The sequence below is a fragment of the Microcaecilia unicolor genome, chromosome 1 (genome assembly GCF_901765095.1).
Source record: "Microcaecilia unicolor chromosome 1, aMicUni1.1, whole genome shotgun sequence".
Taxonomy (NCBI): domain Eukaryota; kingdom Metazoa; phylum Chordata; class Amphibia; order Gymnophiona; family Siphonopidae; genus Microcaecilia; species Microcaecilia unicolor.
Genome location: NC_044031.1, coordinates 610,059,656 through 610,082,118, shown reverse-complemented (window position 1 = coordinate 610,082,118; position 22,463 = coordinate 610,059,656). Strand labels below are relative to the sequence as shown.

Sequence of the window (22,463 nt, the reverse complement as noted above, 5' to 3'; positions counted from 1 at the left end):
CATCAATTTTTAAGGCACCATTTATAGAATTTGTCATTATTTCAGAAACAAATTCTCTTTTCTTAGATACTCATAAGGATGCCTTCTAATCACCATACTCACTGATTTTTTACAGTTCCTTTTTTTATTGGACTAAATACACAATCTTTGATTAACTTTCAGAGGCCAAAACCTCCTTCTTCATGTCAGGACAATATGAGGAAAAGATGACAAATATCAGAATATGTAAGTAAAACATCGAAGAATTCCAATAAAAGTCTCAGGAAGAAAAGAGGGGTAGAGAGAAGGAGGGAGAACAGAGGGAGAGATAGGTGGGCGATCAGAAAGTGACAAAGCAGAATTGTATGATTAATGTCATAAGAAACCCAGGGGTCCTTCTATAAAGCCGCGGTAAAAAGTGGCCTGCGGTATTGTGGGGGCATCATTTAGGCGCGTGCTGGGCCATTTTTTACCACAACTGGGAAAAAGGCTATTTTTTAATGAGCCGGGAAATGGTCCTGTACTAATACTAAAAGTAGGGCACACCTATTTCTGGCGCGTCAATGTGGGCATGCTGCAGCTTACCGCCAGGAATGCCCCCCCCCTCCCCTTCCGTGATAGAAAATAGAAAATTATTTTCTACCATGGGATTTGGCATGTGTGAAAATCTGAATTACCGCCGAACGCACACGCTACTCTGGCGGCAGTGCCAATTGGGCACATGCTACCTGCACGTTAGCCCTCACGTGCCTTTGTAAAAGGGTCCCCCAGCTTTTTAAAAGTCCTTTCTCACCAGTTGCAAAATATATTATAATTTTTGCCAAAGGATTTTTGATTTTAAATCTTTTGGGGGATGACGTTGTCCTTCTTGCAGCATGTTGTAAAGTAAAGGTAGATGTTCAGCTTTGTTTCCTTTTCGGTAAGTTGGTTCATTTGTTTTCTCATAGAGCTATATGCAACGTCTTCCATCTTGGATAAAGTAGTGTGAAGCTGTGTTGGTCCAATAAAAATGTATCACCTTCATTCCCATTATTCTTTTAACTGGACTAACACATCTACCACATTTCTTTAACTTTCCCTCTCAATAAAAACTATTCATACATATCTTTTCAAGCAGAGTCTGACCTCATGACAGATATCACGGCTTGAGTCTTCCAGGTGGAACATGGTTGCAAACTTCCAAATCTTCCAAGCTTCTAAATTCATATGAATGCGACAAAAGTGCTCAGAAGTGAATTAACCCCTGTAAAACAGAGCATTTCTGTCACATTCATGTGAAAATAATTTGAAATTTGGAATATAATTTCTGCTGTGAAAAGAGATGAGATCACGCTACTCCTGTATTGAAACAACATTGGCTTCCCATCTAATCCTGTATCAAATACAAAATTCTTACAATAACTCATAGAGTATTGCACCTTGGTATTCCCCCATATTTAGCCACTGTCATACCATGTATACCTGACAAACACCACTTCACCCTTTGCATGACAGCCAGTTGCATATTCCATTTGTACATTTGTTGCATTTTGAAATCAACACGTCAGAGTGCATTTTTCTGTAAAGCTCCCCTGCTCTGGAATTTCATGTGTCTAGCATTGTGTACAGAACCATCATTCAGGAAATTTAAAACAATGTTCAAGACTTATCTATACCAGAAGGTCTACTCTATATCATCCAGCGAGGCTGGGGAAGACAGCTTGAAGCAGTCTGACAATTCCTGTCTCTTTGCTCATTGTTCTTTTCTTTTACCAAAGTGGCATTCTTTTTGCCTAATCACTTTTCATTTAGGGGCCCTTTTACTAAGCCACGTAGGCGCCTACATGCGCCCAACGCATGTCAATTTTGAGTTACTGCTCGGCTACCGCGTGCCCCTTGCAGTAATTTAATTTTTGACGCATATTTTTATTTTTTGGCATGCGGGCAGTAATTGGGTGGTAATCAGCATTTTACGTGCGTAGACTATTACTGCTCAGTTACCGCGTGAGACCTTACCACTAGGTCAATGGCTGGCAGTAAGGTCTCAGACCCAAAATGGACACACGGCAATTTTCATTTTGCCGCACGTCCATTTTCAGCAAAAAAAATTTAAAAAGCCATTTTTTACAGGTGCACTGAAACAAAATTCTGCTTGCGCCCAAGACACGTGTCTACACTACTGCAGGCCATTTTCAGTAAAAGGGTCCCTTAATGATGTGAACTGCTCTGCTATATTTCCATGAAGAACGGTATCTCAAGTTCAATAAACCATAAGTAAAACTGAGAAGAGCCAGTTCCATAGGACAAATTTCCTTTTTTTCCTAAAGCAACTAATGAGTAAAACACAATCTGTGTCAGCTTGGAAAGCTTGGGAATTTACAACCATAGTGCACCTGGAAGACTAAAGCCTTGATATCTGTCCTGAGACCAAACTCATTTTGAAAAGATATTTATGACTAATTGCTGAGGTTAATCAGGGGGATAGTAAAGATGAAAAATGATGTGTCATGATTAGAAAGCATCCCTATGGGGACCAAAGAAAAAGAGGGTTTGCTTCTGAAATAATATATGAACACACTTAATAAAATTAAAAATTAAAATTGAAAGACGTTGAATCGCAGTGGCACCTCGTTATGGAGGTTGTGAAGTTGGTTAAATGTGGACTATGCATGTAAAGCTTTAAGATGAGTTAAATTGTAGTGGGACTTTCTGGACTTTATTCATTCATTGGTAAACAGCACACTTGATTTTTTTATTTTCATTTTTGTATTTTTGTATTTTCGTAATATTGGTGTATAAATTCAGACCATGGTGGTCAGTGATTTTTTTTAGCACCCGGATATTTAATTCTGGACCACGTCTGGGCATGGGGTATTGAAACTCTGAGTATGTGCAAATGGACAAGATTTATTCATTTAGCGGCCCTTTTACTAAGATGCAGTAAAAGGGGCCCTGCGCTAGCGGTGGTGCATGTTTTTGCCGCGTGTAGAGTCCCCTTTTACCACAGTGGATAAAAAGGTGGAAAACAGAAATGGCTGTGTGGTAAGTTCGCACTTGCCGCATGGCCATTTCAAGGGGAGCACTTACTATCACCCACTGAGGTGGCGGTAAGGTCTCCCATGCTAATCTGGCGGCAACCAATTACCGCCGGGTAACTGCTACAGTAAAAAATGCGGAACAATTCTGCAAAGCACTGGAAACGGTGCACAGTGGGGGCGGAACTACCGCTGGCACCCACGTCGGGCCGGCAGTAGTTCTACGTTCCAATATTCAGCCCTTAAACCGGGTAAGTGAAACTGGACAAAGATAGGACTGAGTTTATGTGGTCCAATTTGTACAGTTTCCTTATCCAATTAAGTGACGAATATCGGCACTTAACCGGATCAGTGATGCATCCGTCCAGAGTTCACCCCTAGACTGCCCACAGCATAGCCAGTTTCAGTTTAGGCGGTTAGAGGGGATTTTCAGAGGCACCATCCGTTTGAATGCCACTGAATATCAGCAGATAGTCCCGCACAGGCAATTTAACCGGTGAAGTCATTTTGAATATCAACCTCATTATATATAGGGATATATTTTCTCCATTACTCTTCCAATACGCTCATTCCACTTTACAAATATGAATAGTTCATAAAAGCAATGTTCCTACCTCCAGACAGAGACGTAAATGATTATCAAAAGTAAAAGCGTGAGGGAGGAGACACCACAGCCAACAATCAAAGTGACAGAGGGAACCAGCCCCTTTTCCAAATTCTGCAGAGAAGAGACAAGAAATGTATTGGACTGGTTTATATAAACAGACACATCAATGAATGAACAGACTCGATAACCTTGCATCTTTTGATCGTTCCAGAGCCCACTTTATTTCATTTAAGCTCAAGTGACAGATGACAGAGAAACAAAACAGTGGGTGCCGTAACGGCATTTACCAACCAGCACATACTCAGCCACTTGTAATGCCAAGTTTCCGCTCATTAGGCGACGCCACTTTGAAACTTTCGAGCAGCTCTGGGATTAGATAATTATTTTTGTACCACTGTCTGTAATGCTGGGTATTTTTATTTTGGACCTACATTATCACATGACCCCTGATGCAGAAGCTATGTGCTGAAACATGGCCCATGTTGGGTCATTGATGTACAAGATTGATCTACTTTGTGATTAAAGATATGTTCTTGCTGCTCTTGTGCTTTGGACTATGTTCTGTGCTCTGAACCCTCTCTGTGTTGCTCTGTTTGCCAAGTTTCCTCTACCATAACCTGTGCTCCACCATCCGGCCTGAAGACCAGCTCTTCCTGACTGTACAACTCAACACCACTGCACACCATCCATTTATTTTAGGTGCCACTTTTCTTATAAGCAAGCAGGTCTATACTGAATGACGATTGTGAACCTAATTTTCCGAACGCCAACCATGGGATCAATATTCAGCCTGCAGCGGCAAGCATTTTGCGGACTGCCGCCGGCGTGATTCCCAGATATTCAATGCCAGGCTCCATCTGGGCTTAAGCATTGAATATCCGTTTTATGTGCCACTGGCTAACACATGGCCGCTTGTCAAGATTCAGAATTTAGGTGGCCATGGGTTGCCGAATAAAGATAGGACTGTGTTTTATGCGGTACCATTAATACGGTTACCCTGGTGACTTAAGTGCTGAATATAGGTACTTAAGCGGCCATGTACTGACCCCGCCCCTAGAATGCCCCTAAAATAACTGGCTTTCACTTCGGCGCTAACCACTTATTTTCAATGGTGATAACCAGTTAAATGCTGCTGAAAATGAATGGATAGCCCCGAACAAGCAATCTAGCTGGTCAGCGGCCATTTTGGTCAGTTAAATTGTTTTGAATATCGACCAGTTTATATTCATCAACTATCTATGGACAGGCAGCAACACTGAACATATGTGTAAGGTGGTCACTCTGCCAGCTATTAGTGGCAACATTTAGCACCTACGGGGGTCATTTTCATGCATAAAATTAACCTTTGAATAAAATTACCACAGGAATTATGTGTAAAAAAAATACAGTTGATGCCAAAAAGTTGTGTAATTTTATGCAACCCGAGAGTAGGCATGTGCATGGGAGCACCTTGGGCAGAGTCTGGCAGGAGTCATGATTTACACATGTTGTTTATAAAATACACAAGGACAAGTGTATTTTACATGCAAACATTTATTCCTGCTTCTGAGTGTGTGTAAATACATGCACTTTCATTCTAAGACAGCTCTTTTTCTGATGTAAATGAAACCACATAGCTATACAAATAGCAGATGAAAATCACCGCCATCTGTATTATTAGGCATTCTGCCCTCTCTTTACCCCTGTATATTGTGCTGGGGGGGGGGGGGGGTACAAAAAACATCTTAGATTGTGAGCCCAGCCCCACTAGGCACAGAAAACGAACCCAAAAATATAATCCCCCTTATATTCAAAACCATTCAACCTGCCAGGAATGGCTCCTGACCAGTTAAACAGGACTGAAGTGCTTAACTGTGGATATTCAGCAGGAGATACTGCCTTTCTGTAGTTACAATCAAAGTGGTTTGTACAAGGGGCAATGCAGGGTTAAGTGACCTAGTTAGAGTCACAAGGAGCTTCAGTGGGAACTGAACTCAGTTTTCCATGTTCTCAGTCCACTGACATAACCAGTAGACTACTCCTCCACATGGACTAACGCCCACTGAATATCCCACTTAGCAGCTAGCTGCTAACCAGCCATATCCCATGACATCACCGGTTAGGCGTAGATATTCAGTACCTACCTGGCTATATCGACCTGTCAAAACAGGACACTTAAATAGCAGGCCTATCTCTGACCCTAAAATGTTAACCACTTTAGTGCCAAATAACAGCATAGCCGGTTAACATTTTAGCAGCCAGAATAAACCTGGATAATCAATGTCGGTCGCTGGATGTATCCCGGAATTGAATATCCGGGTTTAACACCGGCGACAGACAGCAAACACGCTTCCCACTGCTGGCCCAATAACAGGCCCAATTTGTAAAACCACTTTGGTTGTACCACAGAAAGGCGGTATATCATTAAGATCTCAAAATCTTCGCTAGCTAGAGCAAGTTTAGACTCTAACCCCCCCCCCCCCCCTGTTTACTAAGCCCTATGGCAATGCTGGCACAGCCCATTCAAAGTGATTGGGCTCAGTGGCGCAGCTACGTGGGGCTAGGGGGGCCTGGGCCCCCGTAGATTTGGTCCTGGACCTCCCTGCCGACGACCCTCTCGACCCCCCTCCCACCGCCAACCCGCTGTCGCCGTTGCCTGCCTTTGCTGGTGGGGGACTCCAACCCCCGCCAGCCGAGGTCCTCTTCTTCTCGCAAAAGGCTTCCTTCTGTTTCTGATGTCCTGCACGTACAGGATGTCAGAAACAGAAGGAAGCCTTTTGCGAGAAGAAGAGGACCTCAGTTGGCGGGGGTTGGGGTCCCCTGCCAGCAAAGGTAGGCAACGGCGGGTTGGTGGTGGGAGGGGGGGCAAAGTTGGTGGCAGCGGCGATGGGGTTGGCAATGGCGGGGAGGGGGGGTTGGTGGCGCTGGGGGGGGGGGGGGGCTAAAATGTGCCCCCTCACCTCGGGCTCTGGACCCCCCTCCCGCCGAAGTCTGGCTACGCCCCTGATTGGGCTGTGTCAGCATTAGCGCACGGTAGCCGCTGGAGCGGCTTACTAAACAGGGGGATAAATGTCAGTCTGGCCTTTTTCTTTGGACCCAGCTACATGGAACTCACTTCCAGCCCATTTTCATCTAGAAACCAGCTTATAAAAATTTAAGAAAGGCCTGAAGACACACTATTTTACACTAGCTTTTCAGTCTCTTTAGGTGGATAGATTACACCTTCATAACCCCTTCATTTTATAGAAGATTATTGTTTTCTTTCCTCCTCTGTTACTTCTTTTTAATCTTGCTTAGGGTACTACTACTACTACTAGGGTAACTTTTAAATTTTTGCTTAACCACTATAAACTGCAAACATTTTCGTTAGATATATTCTGAGATACAGTATATCAAATGCAACAAATAAATCAATAAATCACATTCCACTGTTGCAACAGTTACATGGATTTTCAGCAAACAGCGCCACTGAAAATCCACAGATAGGGAAACATATATTTTGCTGTAGTTGTTACATACATAAGCCTATTTGAATACTGACATGTAGGATTTTAATGAGTGCTTATTGATATACAGCCATCAGTAAATAAAGCAACGACTAACCAGTTGATATTCAGCTCACGATAGTCAACATGTTTTTAAAGGTGACAACCGCAGGCAGGTTTAGCCTCACATATTCAATGTTGAGTCATGTCTGGGCATCAGCATTGAATATCTGGGACTAATTCTTTAGGTGCTAGCCACTGGAGCTTATGCGGGACTGGGCCAATATTCAGCTGGAACTCGTCTAAAATTATCAACCCAGGTCCCAATCCCCTCCTTTCCAACTCTCCCTCCAATCTCCTTCCCCTCTCCTGGAGCAGCATATGCCCTCCTTAGGCTCTCCCCATCCGTCCATCCCCCAGACCTTCACAATCCCGATCTTCCCTCCCTGCTGAAAGAACAGGCGGCACTTACGAAGGGCAGAGGCAGCAGCACACGTCCTGCTTGCACTCGGATGCCACAGAGAGAGAGGGAGGGAGGCGCTGGGTGGTGGAAATCGGAGGAGAGGGGGGACTTGGATCTCGGATGACACAGAATGAGAGGGGGGAGGGGGTCCTGGGACGAGAGAGGAGGGAAGGGGCAGGACCTGGAAGGGGAGAGGCGGTCCTGTAACTCCAATGGGAGGTGGGTGCCTGCTACTGTAAGGGGAGGGGGGTACTGAAACTCGAAGGGGAGGGGCGCCTGGAACGCAGAGGACAGGGAGGGAGGCAGGTAGGGGGCATGGAACTCCGAGGGGAAGGGGGCTCGAACTCGGAAGACAGAGAGGGATGGACGAACGGGGATGTGGAACTCCAAAGACAGGTTTGCAGGGAACTCCCAGGGGGGGTGAGGGGGTTGGGGGAGGGGGAGGGGAGGGGGAGGGGGAGGGGAGGGGGAGGGGAGGGGAGTGGGGATTGGGGGGGTGAAGGGGAGGGAACCCTTGCTAGTGCCCATTTAATTTCACACAGAAACGGGCCTCTTTTACTAGTAATACATACTAAACATTTATTAAATTCATATTATTTAAAAACAACACACAAACATTTCTTCAAAAAGACCTGATACCCAACCCCACTTGGCTTCTAATAAAGCACTAACAGCCGAAGTGTTCACCAGATGAAGTCCAAAAATACCAAACAAGTTCTTCCCTGCACACATGTAGCAAATACAGGCCTGTGATCCAAACGTGGCTCTTGACTAACAGGTGATCAACAAACGTCTTTAGTCATTCACTGCAGTGACCATGTGGTTCAAAAGGCACCCAGCATCCAATGTATTGCTCAAGTGATTCACTTCAAGCACTTCAAACACATATTAGAAAATGCAGCTCAACAATGGAGCCCCAGGAGAGGGTGAGCCAGGTAGCAGTGGTCTTAAGAGAAACTTGAGTCCAGGAAATCCTGAAAACCCGACTGGGTTGCAGATCTCGAAGACTGCAATCGAGCACTCCTGTTCTAGGGGATCCTTTTACGAAGGTGCGCTGAAAAATTGCCTGTGGTACTGTAGGCACGTTTTGGGCAAGTACAGAATCATTTTTCAGCGCACCTGCAAGAAATGCCTTTTTAAAATTTTTGCAGAAAATGGACGTGTGGCAAAATTAAAATTGCCGCGTGTCCATTTTGGATCTGAGACCTTACCGCCAGCCATTGACCTAGCAGTAACATCTCATGTGTTAACTGGGCGGTAATGACCAACGTGCATCAAATGCCACTTGGTATGCATCCAATACGCGCATGCAAAAATAAAAATTATTTTTCAGATGTGCGTATCGAACGTGCGCCAAAAATGAAATTACTGCAAGACCTATGCAGTAGCAGGGTAGTAACTCCATTTTGCCGCGTGTTGGGCGCATGTAGATGCTTACGCGGCTTAGTAAAAGGGCTGCTAGATCTTGTGCAGCCTGTGACCTATATTCTCCCTCTAAATGTGTATCACACAAGCGCTATACATTATCGTGGTTCATGTCTGGGGAGCATTTTAACCTTGCTGTTCACAATTACAGCTTGAACAAGAGCTGGCTGGCCTCTCAAGGAGGTTCTGGGAGAGCAATGGGCAACCATGCCACCCCCCTGGGCTTTCTTCTTTGCCTTGGAGAAAATGAGCATTTAGTAAGCAGTAAATATCTGACAGAGAATTAGCTGCAGGCATTAGGTCTTCCAGTATTGATACTCAATAGCTGTCAGAGTGCATTAGTCTCCCTACATGTATATCTTTCACAAGGCATTAGCCAACAGCATTTGATCCAATGCTTATACACACTGAGCTACACAATGCCAGATTGATTCAGTTCATAGTAAGATAAGGCAATTTTCAAAGCCATTTGCCTGGGTATGCTGGCTGTGTGAAAATCATCTTTACTCCAGTCAGCCAAAGGTACACATGTGTGGGATTTTTGCCAGATTGAGGGGAAGCGTTCTGGTGGGAGATGGGGTAAAGTGATTTAGGCAGGATCATTGTATTTTCAGATCCACATATGCTATCTTCCATAGAACTTTGACCTAGACAGGTGCAAAATTCTGAGCGGGATTTGTACCTGTGGCAATGTTCAAAGGCAAACAGTTTGAAACCTGCCCCCACGGTAACACAGAAGATGATGGCAGAAAAACACCAACTGCACTATCTAACCTGCCCTGTTATTTCTATCTAAACTACAAATATATATCCCAAGTGCAAGCTATATAGCATGAAAGCTTGTATATTATCTCTTCTTGTCCATGACAGCATTTTGTTATCATCCTCAATGGTACTGAACAAATGAGCAACATGTCTCGCTTGTTTCGCCTCCAGAATGCCTCTTGTTCAATATCTAATCACACAGCTTTGTAATAACCCAGACACAAGAAGCATACTAGCTGTTGCCTGAATATATATAGTAACATAGCAGATGATGGCAGATAAAGATTAAATTAGTCTATGCAGTCTGCCAAGCTGTGGTTCTTCAACTTTGAGCAGAATTAAGGCAAAAGCAAACTAGGCACATGGCCTTTAGGGTCAAAATGTATATGAGGCACCTTGTCAGATGTGCCAGTTCAATGGCTTCTAAGGTAGATTTTTGTCCTAAGTCACCTGGTAAACTGTCCATAGGCGGAGGAAGAGCTACTGCTGCCTGCAGAGGTCTCTGTATTCTGGGGGATGGGCAACCTTGGTCCTCAAGGGCTGTAACCCAGTCGGGTTTTCAGGATTTCCCTAATGAATATGCATGAGATCTATTTGCATGCGCTGCCTCTATTATATCATGTATATCTCAAAGACGTAGGTTGCCCACCCCTAGGCTATACTCTACACCCTGTACATTGTCCTCCAGTCAGCAGGAGGAGTTAGTAAGCAGCTTTTATAACCCATTGCTTCCTCCTTTGTTCATTTTCCTCTGTAGCCCTGAGAAGAGTCTATATGGTCTCAAATGACCTCACATACAAATTACCCACATTAGGGACACACACTGGACCTCCTAGCACACAAACTGTGCACAGATCATAACCTATCAATAACAAACATAAAATGGTCAGAAACACCTTGGACCGACCACTACAAATTGAACCTATCCCTAAACTGGTGAAAGAAGGGATTAACTCGCACATCAAAACAAACAACTTACACTACGAGAGGGCAAATAGATCCACAAATATTGTGACAACAGATATATGACAACGAATGGATAACAAGATCTGACTCCATACATTACCTCAATCAATGGGAGGATAAATGCATAACCGTACTAAATGAAATAGCGTCTTTAAAGACGAGAACATCAAGAAGACAAAACTCAATACTTGTCACCACATCCAACACAGACATCCCACCTGCAGACAAACTGGCCACCTACTTTAAAGACAAAATAACAAAACTACGCAGCACCCTTCCTCATCACAACACCGATATCGAAAACTTCTTCGACAACCTGGACCTAATCCCGGGCTGATACCCAGCTGACTGAACCTGGTCAACATTCAATCCACTCACCACTGAATCAGTCACACAAGCGACTCATAGGTTCGCCAACACCCACTGCAAATTGGACACATGTCCCAGTCACCTACTTAAATACGCCCCCAACCAATTCACAGAAGACCTCACATCCTGCCTAAACTTCATGTTACAACAAGGCTCCTTCCCCAAGGAATATAGCAACATTTTACTTACCCCAATACCTAAAGACACCAAGAAAAAAACAAATGATCTCACCAACTATCGACCAGGTGCGTCTATCCCTCTAGTAGTAAAATTGATGGAGAGCTTGGTAACCAAACAGCTTACGGAATACTTGGACAAGTTATCAATACTGCACGATTCACAATCAGGATTCCGCTCCCACCATAGCACTGAAACTGTACTAGTTACTCTCCTGGCCAAATTCAAGCTGGAAATAGCTATAGACAAACGCATACGTCTCCTCCAATTTGACATGTTGAGCGTATTCAACATGGTAAACCACAACATACTACTGAGACTCCTTGGCCACTTTGGGATTGATGAAAACATACTTAACTGGATCAAGGGCTTTCTTACCACCAGAACATACCAAGTAAAATCAAACTCAAATATATCACCACTGTGGAAAGCAACTTGCAGAGTACCTCAAGGATCACCATTATCACCAATACTCTTCAACATGATGATGATCCCACTGGCAAAGTCCTTGTCCAATCGAGGTCTCAACCCATTCATCTATGCAGATGACGTTACAATATACATTCCCTTCAGACAGGACTTGACAGAAATAACCAATGAAATTAATGATGGCCTTAACATCATGGACTCCTGGGTAAACTTATTCCAACTGAAACTGAACACTGAAAAAACACACTGCCTCATCCTCTCATCACAACACAACAAATATAAACCCCCAACTATAAGCACCCCAGGACACACACTCCCTACTTCAGATAGCTTAAAAAAACTCGGCGTCACACTCGACCGCAACCTCACACTCAAGAACCAAGTAAATACCGTAATAAAGAAAATGTTCAATGCAATGTGGAAACTCAAACGAGTAAAACCTTTCTTCCCGAGGGAAACTTTTCAAAACCTAATACAATCAATGGTCCTAAGCCATGCAGATTACTGTAATGGAATCTACATGGGATGTAAAGCACAACTCACAAAAAAAATCCAGACCACCCAAAATATAGCATCCAGATTGATATATGGTAAAATATGATTCGAAAGTGCTAAACCCCTACGAGAAAAGTTGCACTGGCTCCCAATCAAAGAACAGACCATCTTCAAAATCTGCACCTTGGTACACAAACATCATCTATGGCGTAGTAACAGGATACATGATAGACCTAATAGATCTACCAACCAGAAACAGAAACAAATCATCACGATCATACCTAAACCTACATTATTCAAATTGTAAAGGACTAAAATACAAAACAACTTACACATCCAACTTCTCCTACATAAGTGCACAACTGTGGAACGGACTCCCAAATGCTGTGAGAACAATCCATGACCACTTAAACTTCAGGAAATCACTCAAAACTCACCTCTTCAAAAAGGCCTATCCCACCGATCCAACATAAATCCCAGCACCCAGCAACACAGCATAACTAATGATCATACTGGACTATTTAAAATCTTCACTTCCTTCGTCCCCTTGATGCCTGATCCTACCTCATCTGACCACAATAAAATTTTGTATCTGTTATCAACCGAATTGGCAACAGCCTCTACGGTACTATGTAAGCCACATTGAGCCTGCAAATAGGTGGGAAAATGTGGGGTACAAATGTAACAAATAAATAAATATTTTTCCATATGCGACTCTGTTCTGTCCTCTGACTGCCTCTCACTAGTTTATAATGTGATCCTAAAATGTGTGTAATGCCTTTACTGTTATTCTCATTTCTAAGGACTATCATTGCTGCAGTTCTCTCTCTGCAAAGATATGTGAGTAAGGCATTGTGTGTAATGTAGTTCACAGGCAATGCAGCCACACTTGTCTGTCTGTATAAGAACGATTACCACTGATTGTGAGGCTGCCCAGACCTTCTCTCTCTCTCTCTCTCAGCCAAGCTTGGCCCCTTTGTCTTCCTGCTATCATTTCCTGGTCATTCTTACTATCTCTGTCCTGAGAGGTCAGCCAGGTATGACCTTTTGCTCCAATCGAAGGCCATCCTCTAGCACCTCCCTTGCCACTCGGTGGCAGGCTCTGTCCCTATTGGTCCTTATCTGCTCCTCCCTGAGCCTGTGTGAGGCTTTTTGACTCCTTGTCTCTTTTGTCATGAGGCATTCACGATCTTGCTTCAGACAGCACCGTCCTGCTGAAACTCCCTGCAATGAACTTGGTTTTTTACCTTGAAAATATCTCCTCCCTAATGAGATATCGCACACTCCAGTCACCCAGCTTTGAGCCATTTCTATCTGCTCAGCTATTTCTCACTTCTGCAATAAAGCTAACTCTCTTCAGATCTCCACCTCCAACCACTGAAACAGCTCTCAGGATTACGGAGTCTCTGTGCCCCGGGGCAATACTTCTGAACATCTGACTGTGAGTAAATTACCTGTGTTTATGCAATAAAAGTAACTTCAGAAAATAATTGAGACTTCAGGTGTGCCAAGGTTATACTCCAAGATATCATATACTTTACAGTAACAAGTCTATGAGAGTCTTGACAAACTCAATACCAATACCACCTAATCCATCTTGCCCTTTAAGTAACCTCTGAACACTTTATCCACTGCCACCCTCCATTTCTGTCCCAAGGAACCCCAAGCTGTGACCTCCTATGCCCACTACACAGCTCGCCAGACATATTATGGCCATATGAGCACCTGTGTTTCTGCTAGAATGTCTATTACTGCACTTGCAGCCAGCCAGAAAGCTTCAGGTGCCGCTTGATTCAATCACTACAGGACAAAATAATTTTAGGAATTCTTTGGATACATCTTTCTTGAGGGTCCTTTTACCAAGCTGCGGTAAGCACTAATGCATGCTTACCGCAGCTTAAAAGGACTTACCGCAGGGTAGGCATCCTGTGGTAAATTCTGGATTAGCAGGCACACGACTCGCGCTAAAAAATTATTGTTATTTTTACCATGGAGAGGACGTGTCTGGGTGTGGAGAGTGAGCATTTCTGCAGTAATCAATTATTGTAGCTACATTGTCACAAGTGATTAGTGTGTGATTAGCGTGTGTGCCCTTACTGCCTACAAAACAGGTGACATTAAGGACTCAGGTACTAATCTTTTTTAACGGCCACTCGCTAATTTGATATGACTCACTTTTATTGATTATTCTTTGAGATGTCCTATATTTTTGCACAGTGATTTAAGACATTAATAACAATTTTTAAAGGTGTTTGATTTTTTTTTGGGGGGGGAGTCCTTATCCTAGGATGTTGTTCACAAATACAATTAGCACCGCTTTTACACTTCTGCGCTTTTTTACCTTTTTCACTCATTTTTCATTCAGTATCTCATCTCTTTCACCTGGGATGTTTCTCCACAAGATTCCCTTTTTGTTTTTCAGACCTCTTTTAACAGTTCAGTTTTTAAAGGCAGGTTCATGTTTGATTGTCATTTTTATCACTGAAGACAGATTCAATTTCGACTAATATCTTTATAAAACAATACTTACAAGAGGTTAGTTATCTTTTTGTGCAGACCCATATATACATACACTTTTTATGTGTTTGTTCCCATCATATTTTATCTTTTTTTATTTTATTTTGAACAATGAGATTACTTCTTTAAGCTACTCTTGATTTGTTAAATTCGTATTTATCTTTTACCACTTGTTCTACACAATATGATTCTATACTTTATATAATTTTCAACATTCTTTTAATGTTCATTTATACAATACAGTTTTTGTGAATTTTTATTGGTAATTATGTTGTTTTGAATGTTTGTATTCATATAGATTCCTGAGGCAGGCACTCTTGTGCCGAAACACAGTACCGTGCCGAGTCATCAATAAAAGCTTTTATTCATATTTTGAGTGCTCCTTGGTCTGTTTTTGAACAGCCTGATCCATCTCCCACTCCTATTGTCTGCTGTTTTGTTCTGCTGTGTGCTTCCCTGTGTGATTCTGGTGTTCTTTCCACATCCGTGATTTTTCTGCACTTGCTAATGGCAACATTAGCACGTGATCAATAATACAAAAGCGTGAAAACAGCCATGTTAATGCTATTTAAAATGGCCTTAGTGTGCAAAAAAGACCAGTGTAAGGGCGCACTAAGGCCACTTTTTAGTGCTGCTTTGTAAAACTGCCCCTTGGTGAGGAAGATTTATAAAAAGACAGAATTATAACAGATTGGGCACCATTAAAATAACAGTGGTACCCAAAATTACATGTATACTCAGTATATTACCCCTTTCTTTTCATCATACATTTTATGCTCAGCTGGAGCATATATTGGTAAAATTTTTAGGGCCCCTTTTACCAAGTTGCAGCAAAAGGAGGCCGGTGCTGGCATCGGCGCATGTTTTTACATGCTCGCCAAGGTCCCCTTTTGCCGCAGCTGGTAAAAGTGAATTCTCACTTTCCCACAGGAAATGGCCATGTGCCAAGTAAAGCACTTGCCTCGCGGCCATTTTTTTGGGTGGGGGGGGGGGGAGTCCTTACAGTCATCCATTGAGGTGGCGGTAAGGGCTCCCATGTTTACCCAGTTGTAACAAAAAAAATCAATTTTTGTAGCGCCAGAATTAACGGCGCAGTAAGGGTTGAAAGTACCTCCGGGCTGCTACAGTAGCCCAGTGGTACTTCCTGTATAGCAAGCGGTAAGCCTGCATTGGGCTTCCCGCCGCTTAGTAAAAGCAGCCTTTATTGTCTAATTCTAATAACCTCCTCCCCCCTCGTATCTCATTAGTAAAACTTAAAAATCCCCTATATCAAGGTGGAGTATTTCCCCGATTTGTATCACCAAGCTTTTTTTGCTACATCAAGGTACTTTCTGGATATTACCTCCTATGACTCTCCATCCTCTTCGCTGGCATCAGTTTGAAATGATTTTAGCCATATTGTTGGAGTGCAGTTGCTGTGCATTTGCATGCGTGTCCAATATTGCGAGCTACTCACAACTGTCTTATTACCTTGGAATAGTTTTCTGAAAAGGTCCTTAAGGAGTAATCCATGTATAACAATAGACGAGACAATGCTTTGGTGGTCTTCATGGCAAGTGAAAAGTATTTGGGATTTTAGAGCAGTGATTTCTCATTCCAGAAGGCTCTTCTTTGTGGAGGCACGGTAAAAGTAAGATCTTCTAGTTTCTGCTTTATAATCGTTTCAGAGAAATGTATTTTCTCTTCATTCTGCCCCTGATTTGTTCACTTACAGTGTACGTTTTCTAATGTTAGGGGACTCAGAGGTCCTTTTACAAAGCCACGGTAGAAAGTGGCCTTCGGTAGTGTCTTTAAGCTATGGTAATCACGTGGTAGTGCTTGTCTTTTGGACGCACACTGGCCCACTTTTTACCACAGAAGGGAAAAAGGCCATTTTTTAAAGGGCCGGGAAATGGGCATGCGCAAAAATTAAAACTAGCGCACGCCTATTTATGGTCTGAGCCCTTACCGCCAGCCATTGACTTAGCAGTAAGGGCTCATGCGCTACCCTCACAGTAACCATGCAGCGTGCGCCAACGTGGCTGCGCTGCTGATTACCACCGGGAGAGGTAGAAAATAGAAAAATATTTTCTACCACGGGATTCAGCGTGCGCCAAACTCAGAATTACCGCCGGGCGCACATGCTACTTCAACAATAGTGCCGATTTGGTGCACAGTATCCACGCATTAGTCCTCCCGCGCCTTTGTAAATGGCCCCTCGGTGTCTCTTTTATATCTGCTTCTGAAGAGTCTCCTTCCCAGTAAGACTGCTGGCCTGACAAAAATTTGGGAACATGAAAGAGCTGAATACTTGATGAGCAGTTGTAGCTGCATATTTTTCACACTTCTAAACCGGTGTTCCTTCAACAGTCTGTTTTTGGCTCATCAGGTCTTATACCTGTGCAAACACATTTTCTGAATGCTGCTAATTCTACTCTGTGCTGGTCTTGTCATGCTGTGATGGAATCCCTTAACCATATGCTGTTCTTCTGTCCATGGTTTTTGAGGAGTCTGTTTGTGCTACTTATCAGGATGTGTTTCATATGTCCTGTACACTTATCTAGGAGATTGTCATTTTGAAGTCATTAGCCCCACAGTTATATTTAGATGAGTATAGTAGATTTCTTATGGATTTGCTGTTTAGTTTGTTCTTAATATCATACTAGAAGGGTTTTTCTGAGGTTACTGAAGGATATCGGTGGAACCTTGTTTGCTTAACTTACCAATATGAGGTCTACATTACCAAAAATGTTGGCCAATCTAATAAATTTTGTTTGGTGTGGGATCATTTGGTAGAACTCCTTCGGTTCTAGACCAGTTATGCCAACTTCCATGTCATCTTTTTACTGTTGGTGCTCCAATAAATATTTTTGATCACTACTTAACCTCTGGAGATTTGCTCTGTGTCTTTTGGAAGGCCATCTGTCCATCCCTACTTTGTGTTTTTCTTAACGATATTGTATCCACATGAGGCTACTGCTTTGTGCCATCCTGGTTTTAATGATGTTATAGCATACCTTCTGGGTTAATATTTACTGTATATTCTTTCCAATCACAACACTATTTTAAGCTTTTTTTGTAATGTATGTTTTGTTCCTTTGTTAAAACATAAATAAATGCAGATTTTTTTAACAAAAAGGAATTCTTCGGATAGGAATGGAGAATATCATAATGCCTCTGCATAAATCTATGGTACAACCGTACTTGTGTGTATTGTGTGCAGCTCTGGTAGTCCCATCTCAAAAAAGATATAGTGGAACTATAAAAACTACAGTGTGGAAGTAAGGCCATCTTCCCCCACCAGCAGTCTTAAAGGGGGGTGGGGGGTATTTCTGGAGCTGAAGACACCCCCCCCCCCCCTCAAGCAGCAAGCTGTAGAAATGATGGAGCAGAGAAGAACCCCAGGGGAGAAGGCAAGGCAGCCCAGGAACAGCTGCGGCTATAGGCAGGAACTCCCTACAGTAGCAACCCCTCTGAGGGCTGGAAAAGCAGCTCCAGGATCCCAGACTCGGGCAGCATACAGGAAGCAGGAAGAGCCCAATGCTCCTCAGGCAGCACAATACAAGAAGGTTTGGTTGTCAGGAGACAGTGAGAGCATGCTTGGCCCATTATCTAGCCTAAAGCCAGTAAGTGGAGCTTGATGCCATACAAAGTAAAGCATTTCAAATGTATCAAGATGGCGGCTGTGTGGTAGGGAGGCAATTAAACTTCCTTGGGTGTACACAGCTTCAGCCTCGTCACATGATGCTGTCTCCTGTCAATCACACCTGCTTGGCACAATATGGGTGTAAATGTGGGAGGGGCATGGGTAGATAATGGGTGTGGCACCAAGTGACATGTAACTTATAGAATACTATCAGTTACATGCATCACTTTGCACACTAAGGTGTGACCATTTACATCTGCCACTGACATGACATAAGAGGTCATGTCTAAGTTTTAGTCTGCCAATGCGGATTTGAATTAGTATTCAGTGTACCAAAGAGCCATTATAGCAGTATAGTACCTAAATCAAGATCAGAATGGCTTTTAATGTAATAATGACCCATCTAATTTGCCCATTGAAGGTTCACTTGTATCATAAATCATTGGCAGAATCAAAAAAGACTTCTTTTAACAAAGTCATGAAAGGCAGTGAACTAATTCTCCTATACAAGATCTCACTTCCAACCCTAGATAGTTAAGAACATAAACATTGCCATACTGGGACAGACTTCCAATAGTGGCCAATCCAGATCACAAGTACCTGACAACATCCCAGAACAGTAAAACAGATTGTATGCTGCTTATCCTAAAATCTGCTTTCTGCTGATGCTCTACATCACAAACCTATCAAAACAGCATCAGAATGAACAATTCCAAACAGAGCAGGACAGCAGGACAATATCCTCAGAAATTTCTTAAAATAATCTCACACATGGTCTGGATAGAAGACAGAATGTGATTTCCATGGCACTGATATTTTTATCACCTCAGTGGAAAAGGGAAAATCTATTTTTGTCTTCTGCTTGCAGGTTTTGACTCTTTTCGTGATTTGCCTTCAAGAACATATTTCTACACCTACTACTACTACTACTATTTAACATTTCTAGAGCGCTACAAAGTGTACGCAGCGCTGTACAAACACAGAAGAAAGACAGTCCCTGCTCAAAGAGCTTACAATCTAATAGACAAAAAGTAAAGCATTTAAATTTAAAATATTTAAGCAGTCAAGCACAAGAGAACAGTCACAGAAGGACAGAAGATGTTGAAGGGTGGTCAGTGTGATTAGGTGTAACACCTCCAGCCTCTTGTGCTTTGAATGTATTTTATTTCACAACACCATTCCAGGATCTGATGCTCAAGAGTGGCCCAGAACAGTAGAGGCAGATGAGGTCAAAAGTATACAAACAGAAATAATGAAGGCAGATTCAGGCTATGTGACCTATTCAGTTGGCCCATCCATACCAACTACTAATTTCTTCAATTCCTTAATCTTCCTTAGAGATTCTATATACTTATCCCAAGCGTTCTCAAATTCAGATAGTTTTCATCTCTACCACGGCTACTGGAAGGCCATTCCACACATCCACCACCCCTTCTGTAAAGAAGCATTTCCATAGATAACTCCTGAATCTATCCTCTTTCATCTTTATCATACACCCCCTCATTCCAGAGCTTCGTTTTAAATGAAAAAGACTCACCTCCTGTGTACTTATGTCATGGAGGCATTTAAATATTTGTATCATACCTCCCTCCTTCCACATTTCTTCCCAAGTATACATACTGAGGTCTTAAAGTCTGTCCCCATATACTTTATGATGAAGACCACTGATCATTTCAGTAGCCCCCTCTAGACCAATTGCATTCTACTTATATCTTTCTGAAGGTGTGGTGTCCAGAATTATACGCAGTACTCCAAATGAGGTCTCACCAGAGACTTAAACAGAGGCACGTCACTTCCTTTTTTCTTTCTGGCCATTCCTTTTCCTATGCACTCAGCCTTTATCCTTCTCGCTTTTTCTATCTACATAGCTAACTTAAGATCATCAGATACGATCACTCCCACGATCAGTGAATTTTTTGATCCATCTGAGGAGGCCTGTTGCAAGTCTATCTTGCCAATACACTGATCTAGATTTTTACAGTAAGAAAAGCTCCCCAAGCTATCAAAGGAATAGCACGCAACATAATATACTAATAATTTCTTGTCTTGTGAAACTAAAACTGGAGTTGCACTCTTGTTAGTGATAAGATTATTCTTCCCATTAACCAAGCTTATCCATCCTAAGAACTGACATTAACCAGTGGACACAGAATAAAAGAGGTACAAGGTATCTAGCAAAAAAAAAAGAAAAACACACCAGTAACATATGCACAGTAATGATAAATAATAAAGAGACAGTAAGTCACATCAGACTTTAGAATGTGACATCAGAATAGGGGAACAAAACATGACACCCAAGATGGGAAAGCAAGGAGGCAGCAGATCTTGAAAACCTGTGACTTTGCACTGAAAAAAAGTTGCACTGGACAGGCCATATGTGTTGTCTCAGCTGATAGAAGAAATAGGAACTTAATAGGAAAAAAAACAATTTTCCTTCTTTAAGGGCCCTTTTACAAAGCGTTGGTAAGCCCAACGCGGGCTTACTACACGCTAAATTGGAACTGCTGCCGGTTCAACGCAGCCGCTGGTGGTAGTTCTGCTTCAAGTGCGTGCCAGTTCCAGCGTGCCGTAAAATATATTTTTAATAATGTGACGCTAACCCAGCAGTAATTGAGCATCACCACACGCTACCCAGTTACCACCGGGTTACCAAGGGAGTCCTTACCAGCACCTCAATGGGTGTTGTTAAGAGCTCCCCACCACACGGCCATTTTTTGTGGGGGCTTTTTACCCACTATGGTAAAAAGGGCCCTGGCGCTTAGGAAAAATGGCCTCTGCCACTAACACAGGGCCCTTTTTCCCGCAGCTTAGTAAAAGGAACCCTGAGTTTGGTGCAATTTTATAGTTAGATAGAGTAAAATTGCACCAACTTGTTATTGTACCTGTTTATACCAGAACAAAGTTCTGAGGGACCAATATCCTTATGCTGAATCAGTAATAGACTCATGCTAGCAATACATGAGCTACAATGCCCTATAAAAGTATTCATACCTTTGCACATTTTTCACATTCTGCTGTCTAAAAATACAATTCAAAGGGGCTCTATTACCAACCTGCAGTAAGCACTAACACGTGATTACCACAGCTTAAAATGGCGTACAGCAGGATGCACTCAGGCATCCTGAGGTAACTGTCAAACCAGCATGTGCTGTGCACTAAAAATATTTTCAATTTTTTCTTAGCAGGGGATTGTCTGGGGACAGACAGTGGGTGTTCCTGCGCTAATCAGTTGGTGCATCTACATTACCGTGTGCTGATTAGCACAAGACTACTGCATCAGCTCTTACTGCCTACAAAACAGGTGACTCACATGGTAATTTCTTTTAATGGCCATGTGCCGATGGCACCAATCCAAGAGTAGGGCACTGTATGATGATTAATCTCTGTGATTTTCTTTAGAGTCAAAGCTGTTTTCTATGGATTGTTGCTTCACAACATTTTCCTTCGCATTGTGTAAAGGATTCGATGAACAAGGTACCTGGTCAAAATGGCCCCGACAAAAAAGCTACAAACAAAAAAAGCTCCCGACATAATAGCCCCCAACACAACAGCCACTGTCAAAATGGCCTGCTCACAATATAACCCTTGACAAGTTAGCCCCCCCCCCCCTGACGAAAGGGCCCGATCAGGCTGCCCAGAATATGGGACTGCATTTTTTTCCTAATAATCTTACCTTGCCAAACAGGATAAAGTTGATAAGACTATGAAAATTATGACAATATTGTTTGGCTTTTTTAATTAGCATGTTGATGGAAGAATAGTTTCTTTAAATAGCAGAACAGATCATGAATACCAGTCTGTAGCTATAGAATTTTGTTTATTTATATATGCTTTATGCAATTAAATGCTAGCAGGAGTCTTTGTCAGTGAAGATTTCAGTTGTAGTTTATTATATTTTTTGTGATGTGTTATTTTTTCTTAGGGGGCTATTTTGTGTATGGGCTATTTTGTCAAGGGTTGTTTTGTGGGAGGGGCCATTTTGTCAAGGGCTATTTTGTTAGGGTGTGAAATGTTGAGGGTTATTTTGTTACAAGGCGGCTTTCTCAGGGCTTTTTTGTCGGGGCTATTTTGTCGGGTGGGGATGACCCTGGAACACAGAGGGAGGGAGGGAGGGAGGGAGGGGACAACGACGACGACCCTGGAACATGGAGGAAGGGGGGACACTGGA

The 22,463-nt window shown here is 42.7% G+C and overlaps 1 protein-coding gene across 1 annotated transcript in view; it reads right to left on the bottom strand.

The window, feature by feature from the left end:
- The window catches only part of ADGRB1 (adhesion G protein-coupled receptor B1), a 474,869-nt gene that overhangs the window by 150,677 nt on the left and 301,729 nt on the right, over window positions 1-22,463 (bottom strand). The window contains exon 21 of the mRNA XM_030190012.1: window positions 3,608-3,711. Coding sequence (XP_030045872.1) covers window positions 3,608-3,711 — 104 coding nt within the window. The remainder of the gene's footprint in view (window positions 1-3,607; window positions 3,712-22,463) is intronic.